This window comes from Jaculus jaculus, chromosome 3 (assembly GCF_020740685.1).
Source record: "Jaculus jaculus isolate mJacJac1 chromosome 3, mJacJac1.mat.Y.cur, whole genome shotgun sequence".
Lineage (NCBI taxonomy): Eukaryota > Metazoa > Chordata > Mammalia > Rodentia > Dipodidae > Jaculus > Jaculus jaculus.
Window position 1 is genome coordinate 159845258 of NC_059104.1, and position 21710 is coordinate 159866967.

The 21710-nt window shown below is 40.4% G+C and overlaps 1 protein-coding gene across 21 annotated transcripts in view; it reads left to right on the plus strand.

Annotated features, from left to right (window-relative positions):
• Positions 1 to 21710, plus strand: part of Dlg2 (discs large MAGUK scaffold protein 2) — a 1944997-nt gene that overhangs the window by 1781284 nt on the left and 142003 nt on the right. For all 21 annotated transcript variants that reach the window (XM_045145568.1, XM_045145570.1, XM_045145572.1 and 18 more), the window contains one exon: positions 844 to 958. In XM_045145568.1, coding sequence (XP_045001503.1) covers positions 844 to 958 — 115 coding nt within the window. The remainder of the gene's footprint in view (positions 1 to 843; positions 959 to 21710) is intronic.

Here is a 21710-nt window from a genome sequence, read left to right on the forward strand (position 1 = left end):
TCTCTAGCCACTACAAACTCCAGATGTATGTGCCACCTTGTGCATCAGCTTACATGGGTACTGGAGAATCAAACCTGGGTCCAAAGTCTTCACAGGCAAGTACCTTAAGCCATCTCTCCAGCCTGAAGGTACATTTTAATATAAAAATCAAGTTTAGGGCTGGAGAGATGGCTTAGCAGTTAAGCACTTGCCTGTGAAGCCTAAGGACCCCGGTTCGAGGCTCGGTTCCCCAGGTCCCACATTAGCCAGATACACAAGGGGGCGCACGTGTCTGGAGTTTGTTTGCAGAGGCTGGAAGCCCTGGCACGCCCATTCTCTCTCTCTCCCTCTAGCTGTCTTTCTCTCTGTGTCTGTCGCTCTCAAATAAAAAATAAAAAATAAAAATCAAGTTTAATAAAATTCAGTGAAATATTTCCATTCAGGTAACATTGATTCATTTAACTAGAACACTATGCTGGGAAAGTTTAATTTTGAGCATATAACCTGAAGATATCGGAGACTTTATATATTATTCATATATCTCTTTTCATTACCATGGCCATCATTGATTGTTGCTGGGCACTGCCTGTTTATAACATATCGCATTCTCCCATATCCTCCCATCACTGCCTCCACCCTGGATATAACTCTTGGGAAATAAATGATTTCTCTATTCCATCTCATAAATGTTTATGAACATAAAGAAGTATTAATAAGTTAGAATTTTCTCTTCAAGTTGAGCATCTCCCTGGTGCTTGGCAAGAGAACAGCAGCAGTGGGAGCAGCAGCCTAGTCTCCATAGCATTTCTAACCGTTTGAAGGCACAGAACTAAACCTGCCATGTTTGTTTTTTTCCATTCCCAGATTACGCTCGATTTGAGGCCAAAATCCATGACCTACGAGAGCAGATGATGAACCACAGCATGAGCTCCGGGTCCGGATCCCTTCGAACCAATCAGAAACGCTCCCTCTATGTCAGGTAAGCATGGTAGCATTTCCTACTCTGGTGAGCATGTGGTGAGTGATCCAATCTAGTTAGGGGCAACCAAGGCCAATTTTTATCTCAGTAGAAACTAGTTAGTCCATGCTAGTTAGTACACTAATGCTTAAAGACCTTGTGAAACCTGTGAGTTTTCATACCTCAGATATTCTCATACATGAGTTTTATTTTTTTAGAAAAGCAAACAATCAGACTTTTAACTTACCAATTTTAATCAACTGCATTTCAGAAGGTTTATTTGAAGGATTTTGTTGTAGTCTCTGAAAGGGCTGTTGAGAACAACTGGAGAATATGTCTTACAGTGATGTTGGAAATATGATGAAAAGGTGTTGCTGGTCTCCATGATTTAAAAAAACAAAGTTGGTTTTTGTTTTTTTTTTTAATCTTGAGATGTCTTTGGGGTAACTCAAATAGAGAAAAAACAGTTGGGCTAATAGTATACAGTAAAGTAAATTAATGCACTGGAATGCATTTATAGAATTAAACTGCAGGGAAAAATTACCAAATTTCAATGTCTTATCAACAAAGAATGCATGGGGCTAGAGTGGCTCAGTGGTTAAGTGTTTACTGTGTAAGAGAGAGAGCCTGAGGGCACCTGAGGCCTCTAGTTCAAATCCTCATCCCATGTGAAACAGCTGGAGGTGGCCACACAGCCTGTAACCCAGGCCCACAAGGGAGCAGAGACCCCAAAATCTCCTGATCTCCTCAATCTCTGGAAGCTATGAAAAAGAGACTCTGGCTCAAAAACAAGACCAGGCCAAGAGCAATGGAGCAGGGCACCCAGTGTTACACTCCAGCTACTGCAGGCAAGCAACCCCCCAGTGCAGGCCAGTGTCCGGGGTACCACAAGGGAACACGCACACATGTATACCATACATCTATGCATGCACATATAAAGAAATTAATTAAAATATCCTAAAAATAGAATGCATGAAAATATTTTAATGTCCTAGAGAAATTTGATGGAAGCAGTTGAAAGCTTGAAGTATGAAAATTAAGTGATATATAAAATAAAAATTCATATTTGGAAGTAACATTAGGTCTGGAAAGTTATCACAGTCAAGTGCTTGCACCGCAAGCACAAGGACCTGAGCTTGATTCCCAGTACCCGCATAAAACCGTCAAGCATGGTGGTGCGTAACTGGAGTCCCAGTGCTAGGGAAACAGGCAGGAGGATCTCTGGGACTCACTAGGCAGCCGGTCTAGCCTCATTGTTGAACTCAAGGTTAATAAGAACCTGACTCAAAGGAGATGGATGGAGTTTCTGAGGATAACACCTGAGGTTGTCCCCTGGCCTTTTCACATGTGAGCATACACATACCCATTGCCACATACGTGTGTACTTACACACATGAAAATGCATATTTGCATACACATGCACGCACATTCAAAAGAAGTAGCACTAATTAGAATCAAATCTTGGCACTCAGAAGTGGGAAATAAATGAAAGTATAAGACACAGAAGAGATAAAACCTGTCTTGAAAGGAGGAAATTCTTAAGGGCAACTCAAAAACTCTTGGCTTTCCATGGGGAAGTCCCTTAGAGAAAATCCCTATAAGATACAATGATATTTGGTTTCCAGAAATTGTTAATAACCTAGAGAGCCTCAGTGTTTAAATGATTTGAAGACACATAGCTTTAGAAGGAACACCATGCATACAGTAAGATCACAGGGAAAGAGCTTATGCGTGTCTGACCTTGTTCTTATACAATACCATAAACAGGCAAAAAAATAAATAAATAAAAGAGAAAAGTCAAGCATGTGAAATAGAATAGCAAAGCCTAACCAGCATCCTTACCAAGGGCAAATGATAGACATGTGCTGTACCTGGAACACCTACCCAAACAGGACTGTGCAAGCTGGTGGGTGATTATTTAAGAAAGCCAACTACTTGCTCTCTGAAAATAAATGGGTAGCAGGGCTTCTCTGACTATGAATCTAAGATGATGAGCCCATTTCTTTAGTCTGGAAAAGACCTTCTAGAAGGAAGCTTGGCTAACCTGCTCTGCTGTTTGGTTTATGGAAGCGAATATGAGGTACAAAGAAAACATTTACTTGGGATCCCTCAGCTATTATGGCAGAGTCAAATATCCTCCCACCCATCCCATACTTCTTCTCCCCATGTGGTTCTGCCTCCCTCCCTTCTTTCTGGTTGATATATGTAGAGTAGACTTGAGCTTTGATCCCCAGTCTGCTTTTGTCACCATGGTGCTAGGCCCTTGGACTAATCAATAGGTTAAGTGAGAGGAGAAATCCAAACATAGTAGACAGGATACATTGTGCTATGGGACATTTGGACTCCCTTTGGTATTATTCATATTTTCACTTGACGTCAAAACCCAGATCACAAAGTCTGTCAACATCTTTGTTCTGTGATAAACAACCTAGCTGACAGCAATATTTGGACCACAGAAAAAACTACTCTTCCCTTTGGAGTTACACACACACACACACACACACACACACACCCCTACCTTCCAGTCCTATAGGCCTAGCCTTGGCTCTGGCCATGTGTGTGTCAGCATTAGAGGTGGGGGGTATATCCTCTCAAGATTCTGCAGAAGCTGTCTGCATTCTTCAGGTAGAAATGATCCTCCCAGGTGGTAACAATCTGGCTGCATAAAATCTTGAAAGGAGAGAGTGTAACCAGCCCTATCTGAGTCAAGCCGTGTTTTAAACTGCTCGGTTCTCTTTCTTCTGTAACCTAGTTGGACTGTTTTTTTCTTTTAGTCATTTGTGTGAGATGCTGAAAGTGCTCTGGTAGTTCTCTGCAAGTGAAATTGATGAACACTTACATTCCACATGTTGTATGGGAATGATTCCGGCATGCTTGATTTAATGGACTATGTGTATTGTGTATTTCCTCCATTCTGAAACCCACCATTGTGGAGAGTCTTAAAAGTAAATAGGAAAGGACTTGGGATATTGCTCAGTGTTACAGCTCTTGCCTACCATATGAGAGACCCTGGATGTGATTCCTAATGCTTCAAACAGAAAAAAAAAACAATAAAGTATAAAATATTTTTCAAAATTTTCCATAAGTACTTTATAAATTCTTCAAATCTCAGTGCACTGTACCTTCTGAGCTACTGGAATGGGTTTTCTTCATGCTTTCAAAGGTTCCCATATGGACAGAGAAAGGAGACAGATACCTACATAGAATGTCTTTGTGAGCTTATCCTCTCATACACATTTTCCCCTTCCACCTAGATAACAAGCCTTTCTTCTGATAAAGGACAATAAGAGCACCCAGATCACTGAGAAAAGGCAAAGGGGCAGAGAGGAAAACAGGGAAGTCTACCAGTTGGGAGTAAGTGATCACAAAAGAAAAACTTGGCCTTTGTTCAAAATTTGTTAATAAGAGTGGTGTTGAAAATTCAAGCATATAACTTCTGTGTTGTGAATTTGGGTTTAAGAGTCCATGCTGGGATTGCTGTGGTTGGCACGAGCATTCATGAAACGCCTTTTGAGGTATGTTTTACTACTGAACCTGTGGTAGACACTGAGGACTCCACAGAAGTGCTTTGTTTCCTGTCTCTGGGAAACTCAGATCCAGTGGGAGTCAGGCAAAGACAGATAAATTCAATGTGATATAAAAAGACTCCAGTTAGCCATAGAAACCCCTGGAAATTTGACTGCTTCCTAATGTAGAATATATGAATTGATGTTTCAAAATCTTTTGACTCAGGGAATGAAGTATATTCTTTTTCATGGCCTAGTAAATAGACAAAATAGGGCATGCTCAGGGGGCATGGCCACAGACAACCCTGTAAGTAGAAACACACATGGAGGTAAAAGCAAGTTCTCATAAAATAATGCTCTCACTTCTTATGTACAGTGAACCTCATTGTTTTCCATGCTATATCACTCTCTGTTAAACACAACTGATTAATATGATTTAATAATTCCATAATGGGTCATAATTTCTGATGCATAAGAAGGATTAGAGACCCATGACTCATGATATAAGCAGTAGAGAACCACATTAACCATGGAATATCTCAGGGATTCCTAAACCCTGGCTGGTATAGTCAATTTGGAAGATAGTTATACTTTCCATAGGGGAAAAAGAAGTAGAGAGAAATATCTGACATGTATTTTCCTTGAGCCAGCTACTCTGGTAGTTTACATTTTTATAGACAAACCAAAACTCAGTTAAATGATATCCCTCAGATTATAGAACTACACTAGACAGGGGTCCAGAGATTCAGATCCTGTTTAGGAGACGTGGTCGAGAGCAGTGTTTGAGGGTGGAGGTGTTAAATTCCAGACACATAAACTTTAGAATTATGGTCCTGTCACTGACTAGCTCTATGACCTTGTATAAACAGGTGATAGAACTGGTTGTAAACAGGTACTGATTTCTTAGCAAAGACATTAGCTCCTTCTACTATCCCCACCTTAGTCTCATTGCTTTTCTTCAGCAAAGAAGGGTGGGCAGGCTTCTTGGTGGCCATTAGGTTTTCTGACTTCTGTACCATGGAACCTTGAAAGGAAAGCCAGAATCTCATGGTCCTGTTCTGTTAACTTATCAGGCATGCCAACCCTAAAGATTCTACCCAGAGAAGCCTGAAAAGAAGTCAGTAAAGCCACACACAGACCCATTCACACTTCCTCATAGATGTCATCAGTGTCGCTAAAACCACATGATTTCTCCTACTTCCCCTTTGTGTCTTCCAGTTCCCTCCTCAAGTCCATTCTGAAAGACTATTTCTCTTTCACTTCTTCTGAGTCTACAATTTACCCATAATTTTCTTTATAGAAAGTTGTTTTCTTTTTGCTTCAGAGGCTATATGTAATATGTCCAATGTGCTCAGGTTGGCCTCTTGGCCACTATTTAACATAATGTTTCCATACATTGATTCATTAGTGCCTTCATTCTTTTATTCAGTAAGCATGATGCTTCTGCTTTCCCACATGGTGCAAGCCTACAGTGTAGTGTGTCTTAATGACATGAGGTGAATAAGAGTCCTGCCCCCATCCCTCAAGCTACTCATACTAAATCTGTAGACGGTCCAAATAGCATGCAGATCGTTATGGCAAGGCTTATTTCCTGACATGGGGACGTGTTATGGACCTTGCAATTATGACCCTACTTTAATATCTGAAGGAGGAATTTTTGAAACAGGCCATTACCCTAAACAAGACTGGCCTTCTAGTTTATGGCAATCTTCCTGACTCGGCTCCCCACGAACCAAGTGATAGGATTATAGGCATGAGACATGAAACCTGGGTAGGCTTTCTACAGTGACTTTTGCTCAGGTGATTGCAACTTCTGGAGCTGATCTGTCAAAATAGTGACCACTATGATCTTCATTAAGACCTTACAGCAAAGCTCTTTGATGTGGACATAACATTCAATAGTGAGCCTGAGAATTCTAATCAATGTCTTAATTTTATTAAATTTCCAATGCCTTCCATTATAGTGCTTGACACAAAATATTAGTGAATATTTATTAGGTAAACAAATTCTAATCCCTAAGGGTGTGTCATCAGTCACCGTCTTCAAACAGTCCCATGGGGACACCAAGGACTTGAAGTACTAGGTATCCTCAGGATACAGGCACTGGGTTTCCAGGGAAATTTTGGCACACTGTAAGCCCCTCAGGCTGTTTCATTTGTCCCCTGAGTACTGCGACTTTCTCTTAATTGGGCTCTAATAACAGATTTAGACATACACATAGACTTAGCTTCTTAATGAAAGAACTTGTAATAAGGTCAAGTCCAGGGTAAACCTCACTGAGCACAATTAGTTTTTCTATTCCAGGAAACAAAGGCTGGAAATTCTATCAAGGACAACAGGCTTGAGAAACAAATCCCATCTAGGACACTTTGCCCCTGATGGACTTTTATTTGGGAGAAACAGTGTTTCCACATGATTGGTTATGGCGGAACAAGGAAGTTGTATCATCATATATGTAAAAGATTCTCTGATCATTTTTCCTTGAGTAGTGGCATATCCGTCCACTCTACTTCCTACTCCACTGACCTGCTGGTTGGTGACCTAAGCACAGCAGCAAGCTTGTGGAGAGAGACCAGCCAGGAACTTGGTCCAGCGGCACAACTGCATCCAACCTCATATGGCTAAGGATTACACCAGGAGGTATAGGCAGACTTTTCTCTCCTTTCCCCCCATTCTTGGACCCAACATGTTGTCTACCACTGTCCTTAGAGAATGCTACAGTCAGTTGTATGCACCCTTCTGCCTAGGACTTGGCAAATCGCTAGCTGACAATAATATTTGTGTTGCTGTTTGTTCATTCATTTATTCATTCAAATAGCCTCCTCTAGCAACATCATCCTTTATTCACTCAGAAATTTGTTGAATGCAACATGGTGCATCAGATTAGGAAAACTAAAAGTACTGAATTCAGAGATACTTTTCTCTTAAAATTTTATTGGGGAAGAAGTGTGACATCGTTGCCTAGGACAGTTTAGGAGGCTGAAGCAGTATGGCTAGACTGGGGAAACCAGGAGCAAGCAGGAGAGGTGACAATCTGGACAACATCAGTAAGGGAATCAAGAACTTATGTTCCAAAACTTCCCTTCTGTCTTCTTTTAAACCGTACAAGTGTACTATAACACAGAGATCATTATTATTCCCCTTCTACACGGGAGGAAGGGAACTTGTAGAAGGCCAAAGAGGTTTGAAAATAACCAGCAACAGATGTTCTGTGGCCAGGTCACTTTCTTTACTCAGTTATGCCTTTTGTTGAAGACCACACTTGCTTTAACCACTGTTCAGTAAAGACAGAGTTAATGCTGAAGGACCACTGGCAAAATTCAGAGATGGAACTTGTTTGTTTTGTATTATACATTGAGTAAGTCAAGATAGGCACACTAGTTCTAAATTCATGGCTTCTCGGTTACAACCTCTCAACTTTCTAATCTGTAGTTTAGACATAATACCTGGATCACAGCCTTCTTAGGAGCCAGTTACACTAAATCTTGGAAGGAACCTGCCCTATGAGGACTTGTTAGATAAAGAGGAAGTCTCTGTATATCTGGAAGTGCTTAGAGTCTTGCCATCTAAACGGTACTTCCATTAATGCAGAGTTGATTTTGACTATTTATACTTTGACACTTATTAGTATTATGCTAACTCCTTCAGTCATTTATACTTTTATTTGCATTCTTTTTTTTTAAATAATTCATTTATTCATTTGCAAGCAGAGAGATAGAGAAGAGGTGCAGACAGAGAGAATGGGCATGCCAGGACCTCTACTTGATGCTAACAAACTCCAGATACATGTGCCACTTTGTGCATCTGGCTGTACATGGGTACTGGGGAGTCGAACCTGGGCCACTAGGCTTTGCAGACAAGTGCCTTAACTGCTGAGCCACATCCCCAGCCCTTATTTGCATTCTTAATTGTAGAATAAAATGCCTTGTCTTCATTTAACTAATTTTTGTTTGTTTATTTGTTTTTCAAGGTAGGGTGTCACTCTAGAGCAGGCTGACCTGGAATTCACTCTATTGTCTCTGAGTTTGCGGAATGCAATTGAGCATGATGATTAAACAGAGCAAGGCATTATGAAAATCATCAACTGCTGGTTGGTCAAGCACATGCTGCTCTCGGCCTCTTCACCACATGGACTATTTGTCTCTACTCTTCACCTACTCTTTTCCTGCCTGCTTCTTCTCTCCCTGCTCCACTAGAATGTGGCTTCTTGACATCTGTACAGAGTGATGATGTAACTGCTGAATCATTCAAGTGAAAGTATTAAGAATTTTCCTTGGTTTCCTCAGGGCTTGCAAATGTTCCTGAAAAAGATATTTCTTTCCTTGAAACATGGATAAGCCATCCTTTTCCTTAACTCTCTCAGATTAGTCATTTTGGATGTGTGGGGTTTTTTTAATTTGTTGATTCTTTGTGGGGGGGGGGGTAAAAAGATTGTATACATAGACCTCTACTCTCCCCCACCCCAATTCTGCTGAGGGTCTTTGGTGGGGTTATTGAAGTTCATTGTGATTTCATGTTGCTTTCTCTGTAGACTCCGGGTCTCTGTTTCTATGAGATCTGAGTCACCACAGTGTCTGTCACCATCTCCCTGGAACTGGCTTTCAGGCTGTATCTTTGCTCTCCTCTCTATGTTCCTCCATCACTGAGCAGAACTCCCTTGTGCATAGGCAGCACATCTTCATTAACCATTCATATGTTAATGGACATCTGGACTGCTCCCATGTGAAGTTGATTTTAGTGCAAGGTGAGAGGATGGGGCCCAAATTCAATCTTCTATATGTGGCTATCCAGTTCCTCCAGCACTATGTGTGGAAGATGCTGTCTTTATTCCAGTGAGTGCTTTGGGCCACTTTGTCAAAGATCAGGTAGCTGTACTTACTAGAACTCTTATCTGGATCTTCAGTTCTATTCCATTGATCAACATGCCTGTTTTTATGCCAGTACCATGCTGATTTTATTACTGTTACCTTATAGTATAGCTTGAAACCAGTTACGGTGATACCACTAGAGGTGTTCTATTGGTAAAGTGCACTTTTGGCTAACTGAGGCCTTTTGAGCTTCCATCCAAATTTTGAGACTTTTTCTAACTCTGTGAAAAATGTTGCTGGGGTTTTGATTGGAGTTGCACTGAATCAAATTAAACTTCTAAACCACATTTAACAAAGCTGTATTTATTTTTTTTTGTTTGTTTGTTTTGCTTTGTTTTTCGAGGTAGGGTCTCACTCTAGCCCAGGCTGACCTGGGATTCACTATGTAGTCTCAGGGTGGCCTCAAATACATGGTGATCCTCCTACCTCTGCCTCCTGAGTGCTGGGATCAAAGGCGTGTGCTACCACGCCCGGCTACAAAGCTGTATTTATGATGGTTTATACCTCAAGTGCTTCTTATTATGCTAATAACAACAATAAAAGTAATGTATAACAAATAATGTTGTAGATTTTCTTAAGGTCAAATCCTTTGTCTTGTGACCATGACAAGTTGGGCAGAGGGATGAGGGAGAAATGAGTAAAGTAAAGGACATTTATTGAGACAATAGTGAGAAAAAAAAAATGTCAGGGCCAGCATGCTTAAGATTTCAGCTGGCATACAAAAATTAGATTAAAAGGAGGGGAAGGAAGGGCTGGAGGGATGGCTTAGCAGTTAAGGCTTTTGCCTGCAAAGCCAAAGGAGCCAGGTCTGATTCCCCAGGACCCATGTTAGCCAGATGCACAGGGGGCGCACGCATCTGCAGTTTGCCTGCAGTGGCTAGAGGCCCTGGTGCACCCATTCTTTCTCTCTCCCTCCCTCTTTCTCTGTCAAATAAATAAATAAATAAAAATATTTTTTTAAAAAAATGATGGAGAAGAGCTTGTTGTTTTAAGTTAGAACTCAGAAAAGCAGGTAGGGTCCCAGTGTAGATCTGTAATTGTATTGACAGAGGGGATTCTGAGCTGTATAAGTACATTATCTTAAATAAGGGTATGACTATTTCTCTGACCTCATAGTGTGTCTTTAAGTTAGAGTGCTAAAGGGTGGTCTCTTGACCATGTGATTAACAGGATCGTTTAAATTTACTTTTAAGGAAAGAGACCATAGTCTTGTGTTTTGGATAGTTTAACCTTTCATCCAGGGCCCAAGAACATTGATCCTTTGACCCAGAGAAAGTGTCTTTTTCTAGATGGGCTTAACCCAAAATTAAAAGCCCTGATGCTTCCATTTCCCCCCTTTACCTCTGCAATAATAGTATTTTGAGTATATGGAGGGGCAACTGGGATGTGTTCCTGACCATTGTTACAAGGGAGATGGGAGATGGTATCTGGCTTCAAAGTCCTCCTAATGTCTGCCTAGCAACAACAATAATAAAAATACTACTAATAATAAACATCTAATAAAAGCTGCCTATTTAATACCAGCCAGTTTTAAAGTACTTTAAATTGCTTATTTTACCAATTATTCACCTAACTACTATGAAATGGATTCAATTATTATTCCTCCTATAGGGGAATAATGAGGTCAGGTTTTAAGTTCACTCATAAGATGCTAAACTGGTGCTAAGACCTAAGTTGTTCTATGTTCTTCCTACCATATGCTTTAATGAACAGCTTTCACAAATTTATTTTTATTTCATGCAATATGTCTGTAAATAAGTATTACCCCTCCAACCTAATTTTAGATGAGGAATACAAAGTTCAGAATATTAAGCACATCATTTGTTTCTCCAAGTGCGTAGTGCCAAGTCATTGGCTGGGACTAGCCTATGCAAATTCACCATCCACATGTGTCCTTTTCTAGTGGTTATTGTCATGTCAGATACTGCATGAGTTGTTGGGAGGTTTTGTTTTCTTCATTTTTTTGTTGTTGTTGTTTTGTTTTAAGATGGGTTCCTACTATGTAGCCCAGGCTGGGCTTGAGGTCTGTTGCAGTCTGGTTCGAATTGCTGGTAGAAGTCGCCCAACTAAGAGCAGCTTCTGGGAAAAAGAGGTTTACTTGGCTTACAGGCTCGAGGGGAAGCTCCACGATGGCAGAGAAAATGATGGCATGAGCAGAGGGTGGACATCACCCCCTGGCCTACATAAGGTGGATAATAGCAACAGGAGAGTGTACCAAACACTGACAAGGGGAAACTGGCTAGAACACCCATAAGCCCACCCCCAACAATACACTCCCTCCAGGAGGCATTAATTTCCAAATATCCATCAGCTGGGCACCTAGCATTCAGAACACCCAAGTTTATGGGGGACACCTGAATCAAACCACCACAAGGTCCCTATCCTCCTGCTTCGGCCTTCTAAATGCTGGGGGTTACAGACGTGTGCCACTACGCCCAGCTGCTAGTACCTGAGCTTTCATAGAACTACTTGTGCATTAGTACCAGTTGAATGGTGAGTTGAAACTTAGCAGTCTCCTTACCTCTTGTACTCTAGTTGGGTGGTACTCAGAGCCTGTGAATTTGTGATTCAAGTCCTCACACAGTTGAGACTAGGCCCATGTTGTTCCTCTGTCAACCATAGTCTAAAGTCAGGATATCACTATTCAGATGTAGAGCACAATTAAAGGGCATGCAGAATGCTTTGCATGCATCAGGGCATGCATCTCCTCTGTCATTACTGAGACTCCATAGCAAAATGAAAACCCAGGACCCCTTATTTAAAAGTTCAGGATATGCTGACAGTGAAAGCATACCAAGAATGGGACACTACGGAATATGGGCTTCACACCCGTGAAGCTCTCCCTGCTAACACCTGGTTTGTGTGTTCTCTTTCACATGTAAGGCAGCAGGTGCCCAAAATACAGCATCAGCATTGGGAACGTTTTCAAGGACCCAAGCTTTTCCTTTGCCTGAAAGTCTGCTTTTATGTAAATCATCCATATGTCTGTCTTATGTAGAAATACTATCTCCCAGCACTCTTATCATTTGAGAGAATTTAAATTCCTACTTTCTCAGAGCTTTCAAAGGTCCTCTTTGAATTATCCATCTCCACTGAAGTAAACCTTTCAGAAATTAAGTGGTATTATTATTTCACATTTGTCTTGCATCTGTAATGTACTTTGGATTTTTTACGTTTTGCAAAAGTAGTCCCCCACCCTTTCCCTTCAGCCAGAAATTTTGAAGAAATGTACCAGAGTGTCTCAGGGTGCTTTGAAAATCAGTAGTCACTGTTTGGTGTTCCTGATTTCTCTGACCAACAGCATTATAATTAAAATCTGGGATCTGACAGAGGACTGACAACTTCATTGCATCAAACAAGTCTAAAATATCGGGGAGGGACTTGGGAAGAGGGCTGAGTGGGTAAGAGTCCTTGAACGCAAGCATGAAGGCCTAAGAGTGCCTGATTCTCCCTGAGTTCAATTCCCCAGCACACATGTAGGCAGCTGGGTATCTATACATGCCTGGAACAGCTGTGCATGGCTGTGCCCCACTGTAACCCCAGTCCTGTGGGAAGCAGAGACAGCAGCATCACTGACACTCACTGGTCAGCCAGTCTGACTGACAAACAAGTCCAGGTTTAGTGAGAGACTCCATTTCAAATAAACACACAGATGAGTAATAGAGGAGGACACCCAATATTCTCCTCTGGCCTCTACACTTATGCACACTGGGCAAGTATATCTGCACCTATATATCACATATACAACAGAGAGAGGGGAAATGCAAAAATAATAAGCCAATTACAATATATTTTAATTATTTCTTTTTATTATTGCCGTTAACTTTTTAAAGGACATTTTAGTGAGAAGAGGAAAATAACATAATTTAAGCATCAGTAAAGTGCTCAGCTTTATAAGTTGCTGTTTTTAAACGCTTTACTAGATAGATCTTTATATCTCTTATATCCGTAATCTTATAGCTGAGAAAGTAGACATATGTTGTAATGTCTAAATGATCTAGTTCTTAATTCCAAATGTTTTTTTTTCTTATAAATGATTCTAAAATTCTTGGAATGCATTTTTTGTCCTTTGTTGACAGAGCTAACTTCTTATATTTTTCTTATGTACTTATTTTTTTAAGCATTCATTCTGTTTTCTCTTTAAGTGGGAATCCCATTCCTACCTCTGAGGTAAAGTAATACTTTTCAATGTCACTTTTTAAAGGGTAAAAAAGGTTTTTCCTTTTTTGTTTGTTTGTTTGTTTTGTTTTTCGAGTTTCTCGAGGTAGGGTCTTACTCCAGCCCAGGCTGACCTGGAATTCACTATGGAGTCTCAGGGTGGCCTCGAACTCATGGCAATCCTCCTATCTCTGCCTCCCGAGTGCTGGGATTAAAGGCGTGTGCCACCACGCCCGGCTAAAAAGGTTTTCTCCCACCAAAATATAATTATTTATTGTTGTTGTTACTATTACTGAGATAAGTTCTCACTATTTAGCTCAAGTTGAAGTCAGGATATCCTGACTCTACCTCCTGAGTGCTTGGATGAGCAGTGAACACCATCAGACCCAGCTAAAATTATGTGTCAATTATATGGTCAACTTAGGTTATATGTGTTTTTTTTTTTCTGCAATTGAAAAAACCAGGCTTTTTGAACAATATTTTCAGGATTTAGCAGATCTGTTTTAAAACTCACATATTTAATGTATATTATTTGATGAAAACTCCTTTTAGAATTATCATTACATTATAGTGCTTTAAACCATTATGTATTTTATATCATATCAGAACAAACTTCTTACCTCATACACTTTTTTCACCTTAATTTTCTTAGAAATACAGATTTGGTCTTTTGGACCCAAGACTCCAAGACACTTTTATTTAAAATAATTATGTACTTATCAGACTGTATAGGTAAGATAATGAGAAAATATGATATGAACGTAATAGCTTACAAAGGATATTTGGCTTCTAGCTACTATATACTTGGCTACTAGGGAACTATAAATTTTATTCACATTAATTTTATAACTCTTATTCTCCAGACAGACCTTTGAAGCCTGGTCCTCTGGTTAATGAGGGCTAATCATTAGGTATAGTGTCTGTTTCTCCTTGGTACAAATGCAGATGGGTATGTGTGTGGTGGTGTTGGGGGTGGTCTTTGTTCCTAAAGTTCTGCATTGAATGAACCCTATTGCTGGCTTTTCATAAGTTAACTTTTCTTAAAATTCCTAAAATTTCCTAAAATTCTCTTTTCCTTCCCTTTGTGTTTTGAATGGGGACTCCTGTAGTGGCTTTCTCGTTGTTGGGACAGAACCCCCAACCCAAAGCATCTTTGGGAGGAAAGGGTGTGTTCAGCTCACAGTCTCAAGGAGAAGCTTCACCGTGGCAGGGAGAGGGTGGTGGAGCACAGGCTGGGCATCAGTCTTGCCACATCAAGCGACAGGCAGCTGAGGCACCCAGCACTGGCAAGCTGGACAGATCAATCTCAAGGCCCATCCAGTGAGCATCTCCTCCAGCAGGGCTCACCCTCCCAAGTTGCCACAGCTGGGAATCAAGCATTCAAGACACATAAGGCCATGTGGGGGTGTGGGGTGCATCTCATTCACACCACCACAAGAGCCAGTTCCTCATTGCACTCAAAATATTCATTTAATAGTTAATTAAACCAGTGTTAAAGAGTTTGTTACCACACAAATTACTACTGCAAAAAAAGGTGGAAAATGATATGCTGAATTTCTGTTTTATTTTTATTCATTTATTTATTTGACAGAGAAAGAGAGAGAGAGAAAGGGTGTTCCAGGGTCTCCAGCCACTGAAAACAAACTCTAGACGCATGTGCCCCCTTGTGCATCTGGTTAACATGGGTCCTGGGGAATTGAACCTGGGTCCTTTGGTTTTGCAGGCAAACAACCTTAATGCTAAGCCATCCCTCCAACCCTGAATTTCTGTTTTTACTCTTAATTTTCAGAGCTACCCTTTCCTAGTTATGTCTGACTTCATATATGGCCCCTTCATGCATTTTGCTATTTACCTAATGTACAGTGCAGCTCCCTTAAGGTATACAGAATGACTCCTTGTCATTAAGTCATGCTGGCTCAAATATGAACCACAGAATCCTGCTTGCATTGACCATGTGTCCTCAGCAGAGGTGTGAGGTTTCCTGCCATGAGATGCTGCACACAGCATGAGAGTACTTGACCAGAAAGATGCAATAGAAAGGACATGGGTTTAAATTCTAACCATCTTGGTGGCTATTAGTTATAAAATGATACACAGGATAGTACCATGGCTAAAAAGACTAGACATGTTATCAAAGATAAAGCTATAGTTAATTGGGAAGAAAGATGAAAATAATAAGCTACTATTGTAAACCTAGACTCTACTTCAGGATCTGACAACATATAAAGGTTAGGAATTTTTGAAAGATTTGAAAGACCAACTGTAATGGAGCCCTTGGCAGACTATTTCCTCCATACAGGAAGTAGACACTGCCATTGAATTAAATAGTAAGTCCTCTAGAATACCGTACAATAGAGTAGGCAGAGAGCCTAGGTTCTAGTCAAAAATAATATATGGATTGACATCCTGGTTCAATGAGAAGCTGAAGCCAGAGGATGGCTAGTAGTTTGTGGCCATCCTGGGCTACAGGATAAAACCCTGTCACACACACACACACACACAAAAAAAAAAAAATCAAGGTAGTAATAATAAGATATAGGTAAATCCTGGCCCTTTTACTCACTGTCTTTCCTGTGACCTTAGCAATTCATTTCTTCTCCATCTAGGCCTCTGCTTTAAAAAAAAAAAAATGAGACTAGCAATTATACAACTCATATGGTTTGTGATGTTATATTCATAAATCATCTAGTATTTTATACAAATATTCAGAAATAAGACAAAAGGATAAAAAGGTTTTTATAATGTTAGTATCACCTTGATATCAAATGATAGCAAGGTTAAAGAAAGCAAAATTATAGTCTAATCTCTCTTATAAATTTATAATTAAAAAATCAAAATTAGGTCTAGGAAGATGGCTCAGCCAATAAAGTGTTTACCCCATGAGTGTGATGACCAAAATTTAGACCCCCACACCCACAAAACTGTGGGGTGGGCCTGGTGGCCACTCATGGGCTGGAGACAGGGAATCCCTGGAACAAGCTGGCTAGCTGAATCAGCAAGCTTTAGGCTCAAGTGAGAGGCTGGCCTTGCCTCAGTTAATAAAGTAGAAAAAAAATTGAGGAAGAGCCCCTCTCCAACATCAACACACCTATCCCTGCACCATCCCTGAAAAAAAAAAAAAAATTAGCGGAAATAATCAAATGAAGCATAGAAGAAATAGTAGAAGATGGTCCAGTAGGATTTACTATAAGTAAAAAGTTGCTTTTTAAGCAATCTGGGGATCATCTGAACCCAACTCTAAAGTCCCAAGCACAAGCTCTACCTCTGAGCTACATCCCCAGACTTAAGGCTGCTCTAGCATTAGAAAATCACAGCATTGACAGAGTGACAGAGTATAGGATACAAGTCAAATGATTTGGCTATTATAGAAAAGATATTTTAATAAATTTAAAATCCACTTAAGACAAAAAGTTCTTAACAAACGTGAAGCACAGTGGACCTCCTTCATCTAAACAGCAAGCACCAAAAGCTTGATGTGAGCGGGCCTATCTATCCTTTTCCAAAGCGCCTCGCTTGCTGTGGACTTTTTTAAGCCACACAGAATCAGCCATATTATGCAAGTGAAAACATAAGGACATCTTAAAATTCTGGACTCTGCACAGATCAATAAAGAAGTGCTATATGGTGGTTTGAAAACCTTGTCTTTTGATAGAAGTCCCAATCTGTTTTCCTCAGTGTCTCCCACATGCCTGAATAGGAGCTAGGTCCATAAATGCTCATTAAGTTCACTGAAATTAGAGCACATCTGGTTGCTTTTATTTTTCTTTTTTTAATTTAATTTTGTTTTGTTTTCATTAAAGCTTTCTTCATGATCATGACATCTTGAATGATTTTTAAAAAGAAATCTGGTAAAACTGACTGCAGCACTCATCTCATATATTGCCTAAAACATTTGTTCACTCATTTTATAAACTATTATCGATAGTATAAATACCAGAAACTCAGGTCCAAGAGTAAAACTTCAGTCCTTGCTCAGAGAACTCAAAGTTTAAGTGGGATGGATAGGATCAACAATTAAAGGACACTAAGAGTCACCTCACCAGCCTACATCAAATTTATATAGTGCTGTGGTGAAGAAAGACAGTCAGAAGTCATCCCCAGGCTCTCTCCTGCTATATCCAGTCTACTCTATCTACCTTCTAGTTCAAGGCTAAAATACTTTAAAAGGAATACTCAAAAACTTGCTAAGATTGCTCAAGCATCAGGGTTTTGACATTCTTAATTTTATTTCTAATGAATAAGAAATGACTGAAAGTTACTGAGTTGAAAATGTTCAGGATCCACTTGAATTCCAAAGAAATTTGGTGGCAATGGTGGTGGTGTGTGGCAGGGAGCAGGTTTACAGTGGATTCAGACACTCCCCTTACAGCCTCCCTCCACAATTTGACCCTGACCCTGGCCTTCTGGCCTCTCCCTTGTTCTCTTGTTCACTGGCACCACTTCCCACCTTATACTTAGCCTATTCCAGGCCTCAGCAACTAGTTGGCATGGAAACAGATGAGCCTGCCTGGTAGGAGGGATGTTCTGTTTCCAAGTGGAAATGGAAAAGATTCGAGTGTAATTCACTTCCAGATATTTTAACCCTTGAGTTTATCCACCTATTTAACACATGTCTGCAGCTCCTAATCACCTCATAGGTAAAGGATATCATCTTAATCCAGCCTCTGCTCTCCTCTGCACCCTCCTCTGCCGCCTCCCATGAAGGCCCTAGGTATAGGCTTTCTTCGATCTTCATACTTTCTCCTCCACTTTCCTATTCTAAGAGGTTCAGAATAGATCTTGAACTCTCAGCCAGGCACCCTACCTCCCTAGAAGCCTTCCTGGCTCATACTTCTCTGCTCCCTACTTTTATAGCCCTTCGGTTCTCACGACTGAATACAACTCCAAGTTCAGGTGACTGCTTTCTTCAGTAGACCATGGGCTCACTAAAGGAGAAGCATGCTACTTTGAGGAGTACTTGTCACACTCTGGGAGCGAGGCTTGTACCCATCCATTCTCTGGATCTGAGGTCTTACATGAGTCACTTTTTCAAAGCCTGTTTTCTCATGCCTGATTAAGAAATAACTACACCTAATGCCTGTACCTGCTATTTGTCAGGTATAGACTGTGTATCATACATGTTTACATTTAATTCCTACCTAATTTCACAAAAATCAGACATAATTACTGACCCCCTTTTGCAACAAACAAAAAGTTGAGCTCAAAGATGAGAAGCCTGCCCTAAAATCATACTCCTCTGAAGACAGCCAAGATTCAAGCACAAGTCTGAATCTGTTACTCTGTTTAGAGCCTTGTGGATGTAAATCACTTGGCTCTGTACCTGTCCTTAGGAAGAGACCTATGCATAGATGATGAGATTAATAAACATTGTCCTTGCAAAAGCATAACCTTTTGTACCATATAAGGATCCAAATGGGTTCCCTCCAGTGTTCAACCCCACTGTGCATAGTATCTCCAAGCTTTTAGCAAAAGTCAAGAATGTAAAGGCTTCTGTCTTGCCCATTGTGTGTCATTCCATGAAGCATGTCTTCCTCCCACATGCTGCCCCTTCAAAGGCCACTGATGGAAGCCTGGTCCTCTGGGAATTGAAAACCAGAAATAAGTGGCTTTGGATAGCTATTAAATCACCTGGTCACTTTTCATGTGGAAACAAGCTCTCAGTGTCCCATGTCACTGTGACGTCACTGTAACTAAGTATTGGAGGAGGACATAGAAGTTAAGTGAGTAATCTTTCAAGGGTTCAGAATTAATCTGTAGCTAAATCATTTAGTACCATTCAGTAGATTTTAGCATTTTCCTTTCTAACTTAGTAATTTACCAAAGAAGCGGGGGCGGGGGGAGACATGCTCTTATTGAAATATTTCTATTATTTTATATGTATACAACTATAAAAAATCTCTTTTAATGGAGATTCCGCATTGCTGTTGAGTGTATGTAAATCCCTTGGATCTCAAAAGAAAAGAACAAAGCTTGTCAGCTTGTCTAGGTCCAACCAGCCAGTTTTTGCAGTTTTACCAGTAGACTTGGTTACCAAGACTGCTCATTTTTTAACTTGGAGTGGTGAAAATGACTAAACAGCATGGTCTCCCACAGGATCCTAGAAGCAGCAAATATGCTCCTCTTTCCCATCATGTAGCCATATTACCTGCTCACCTTTCCCCCTCCCCTCCCACACTCCCTCCTCTGTCCTTTCCTTTTCCCTCCCTCCCTTTTATCTTCATTTGCTCCCTCCCTCCCTCTCTTCCCTTCCTTCCCTTCCTTCTTTCCTTCCTTCCTTCTTAACCTGAAATCCAATTCCTTCTGCACTCAGAAGGGCTATGCAACTATTCCCCAGTGATACAACATACAATGAACAACAGATACCACAGCCAATAACAATGTAGGTACAATGCCCACGAACAAAGCTGTAACTTATACTCCAGCTAGCAACATAGATAAACTGGACAATAAAATTATTTTTATAAAATACTTTTATTTTTGGCTTAGTGGTTATTTGCCTGTGAAGCCAAAGGACCCAGGTTCAGTTCCTCAGGACCCATGTAAGCCATATGTACAAGGTGATGCATGTGTCTGGAGTTTGTTTACTGTGGCTGATGGCCCTGGTACTCCCATTCCATCTCTTCTCTCTCTCTCTAATAAATAAAATAAAATAAAAACTTAAAAAAATACTTTTATTTTGGATCTAGTTATTTTTGAGGAAATAGAAGTCCAGGAGTATTAACATAGCAATGGTTTCACATTGATTTTGTTTAATATTTTTATTGATTTGCAAGCAGACTAAGAAGAGAGATAGAGAGAGAGAGAGAGAGAGAGAGAGAATGGGCATGCCAGGGCCTCCGGTTGCTGCAAATGAACTCCAGATGCATGTGCCATTGTGCATCTAACTTTACATGGGCACCAGGGAGTCAAACTCGGGTAGATAAACTTTATAGGTAAATGCCTTAACCACAGAGCAATCTCTCCAGCCCTTACTTAGATTTTTTAGGGCACCTGTATTAAGAGGCAAAATAGTGTTGCATTCAGATGCTTAGGTTGTCTGATCAAATGATCCAGGTTTAGGTTTGGTTCTTCCATTTAACAGCACAATTCTGGAAGAGCTCTGTAAGTCCTACACTGCTCATCTTTCTCTTATAGATGACTACACTGCCAACTTAATAAGCATGTTGTATAAGTGAAAGCTGATTATGAAACCAGATACTGTTCATATGGGCCAATGTCCTGCCGTATATAAAAGATCCTCAATAAGCATTAGCCATCACTTACTTATTACCACCTTGTTGGAGAGGTATGAAGATCAGATGACACAGCACAGTAAGTCACAAGACATTTTTTTCTGATGGACAGGATGTGTGTAAGAAGCATTTGATCTATTATTATATTAGAGCTGATTTGTTATCTGTAACATTCTAAAGTCGGTGTATGAAACACTGCTCATTCCCAGAGCTCCCTTTTGCTTCCCTCGTTGCTTTGTTTGTTTGCTTCAATGCCAGTGAAATTATGGGGTTCCATTACTACTTAATTATTTCACCATTTCCCCTTTTCTCTTTTTATAATTATTCCTCACAGTAGACATGTTACTTTTCCTAGTACAGATCTGTACAATACCATGGGCCAACAAGAGTTCCAGGGGGGTGTGCTTTTTCTTCTTTTAATCATGTTATTGACCATTTTCATACATCTACATAATGCATTCTGATCATAATCCCCTTCCCATTACATTCTTTTGTCAACCTTCCCTTGCCCTCATTCCAGTGAATCTGTTCTTCTTTCCAGATAGTCCCTCTTCCATTTGATGTCTTTTTTTTCATTCAATCTTCCATGACAAACTTTTGACAGCTCACTATTGTACAAGGTTTGTGCAGGTAAGACAGTGGCTGTGAGGTCATGCATGCAATGGCCACTTTGTGTCTGGAAGGCAGAATTCCAAAGCACTCCTCCCCATCCTCTGGGTTTTGCATTCTTTCTACCTCCTATTCCACAATAGTTCCTGAGCCTAGGAGGGCATGATAGAGATGTCTGTTCTAGTGCTGAACACTCTCAGCACTCAGTTTTGAATCTCCTCAGTAGTCAACACCATGTGCTGAAAGAAACTTCTATAACCAAAGATGAGACCAGCACTAGTTATGGGCAAATGTTTAGAGGGAAAATTGATGGAAAAAACATGTGCATTTAGCCAAACAACAGTAGTAGCTTACCCCTTGGGCCTATGTCATTCCCAACCATAGGCTTTTGATTAGGTT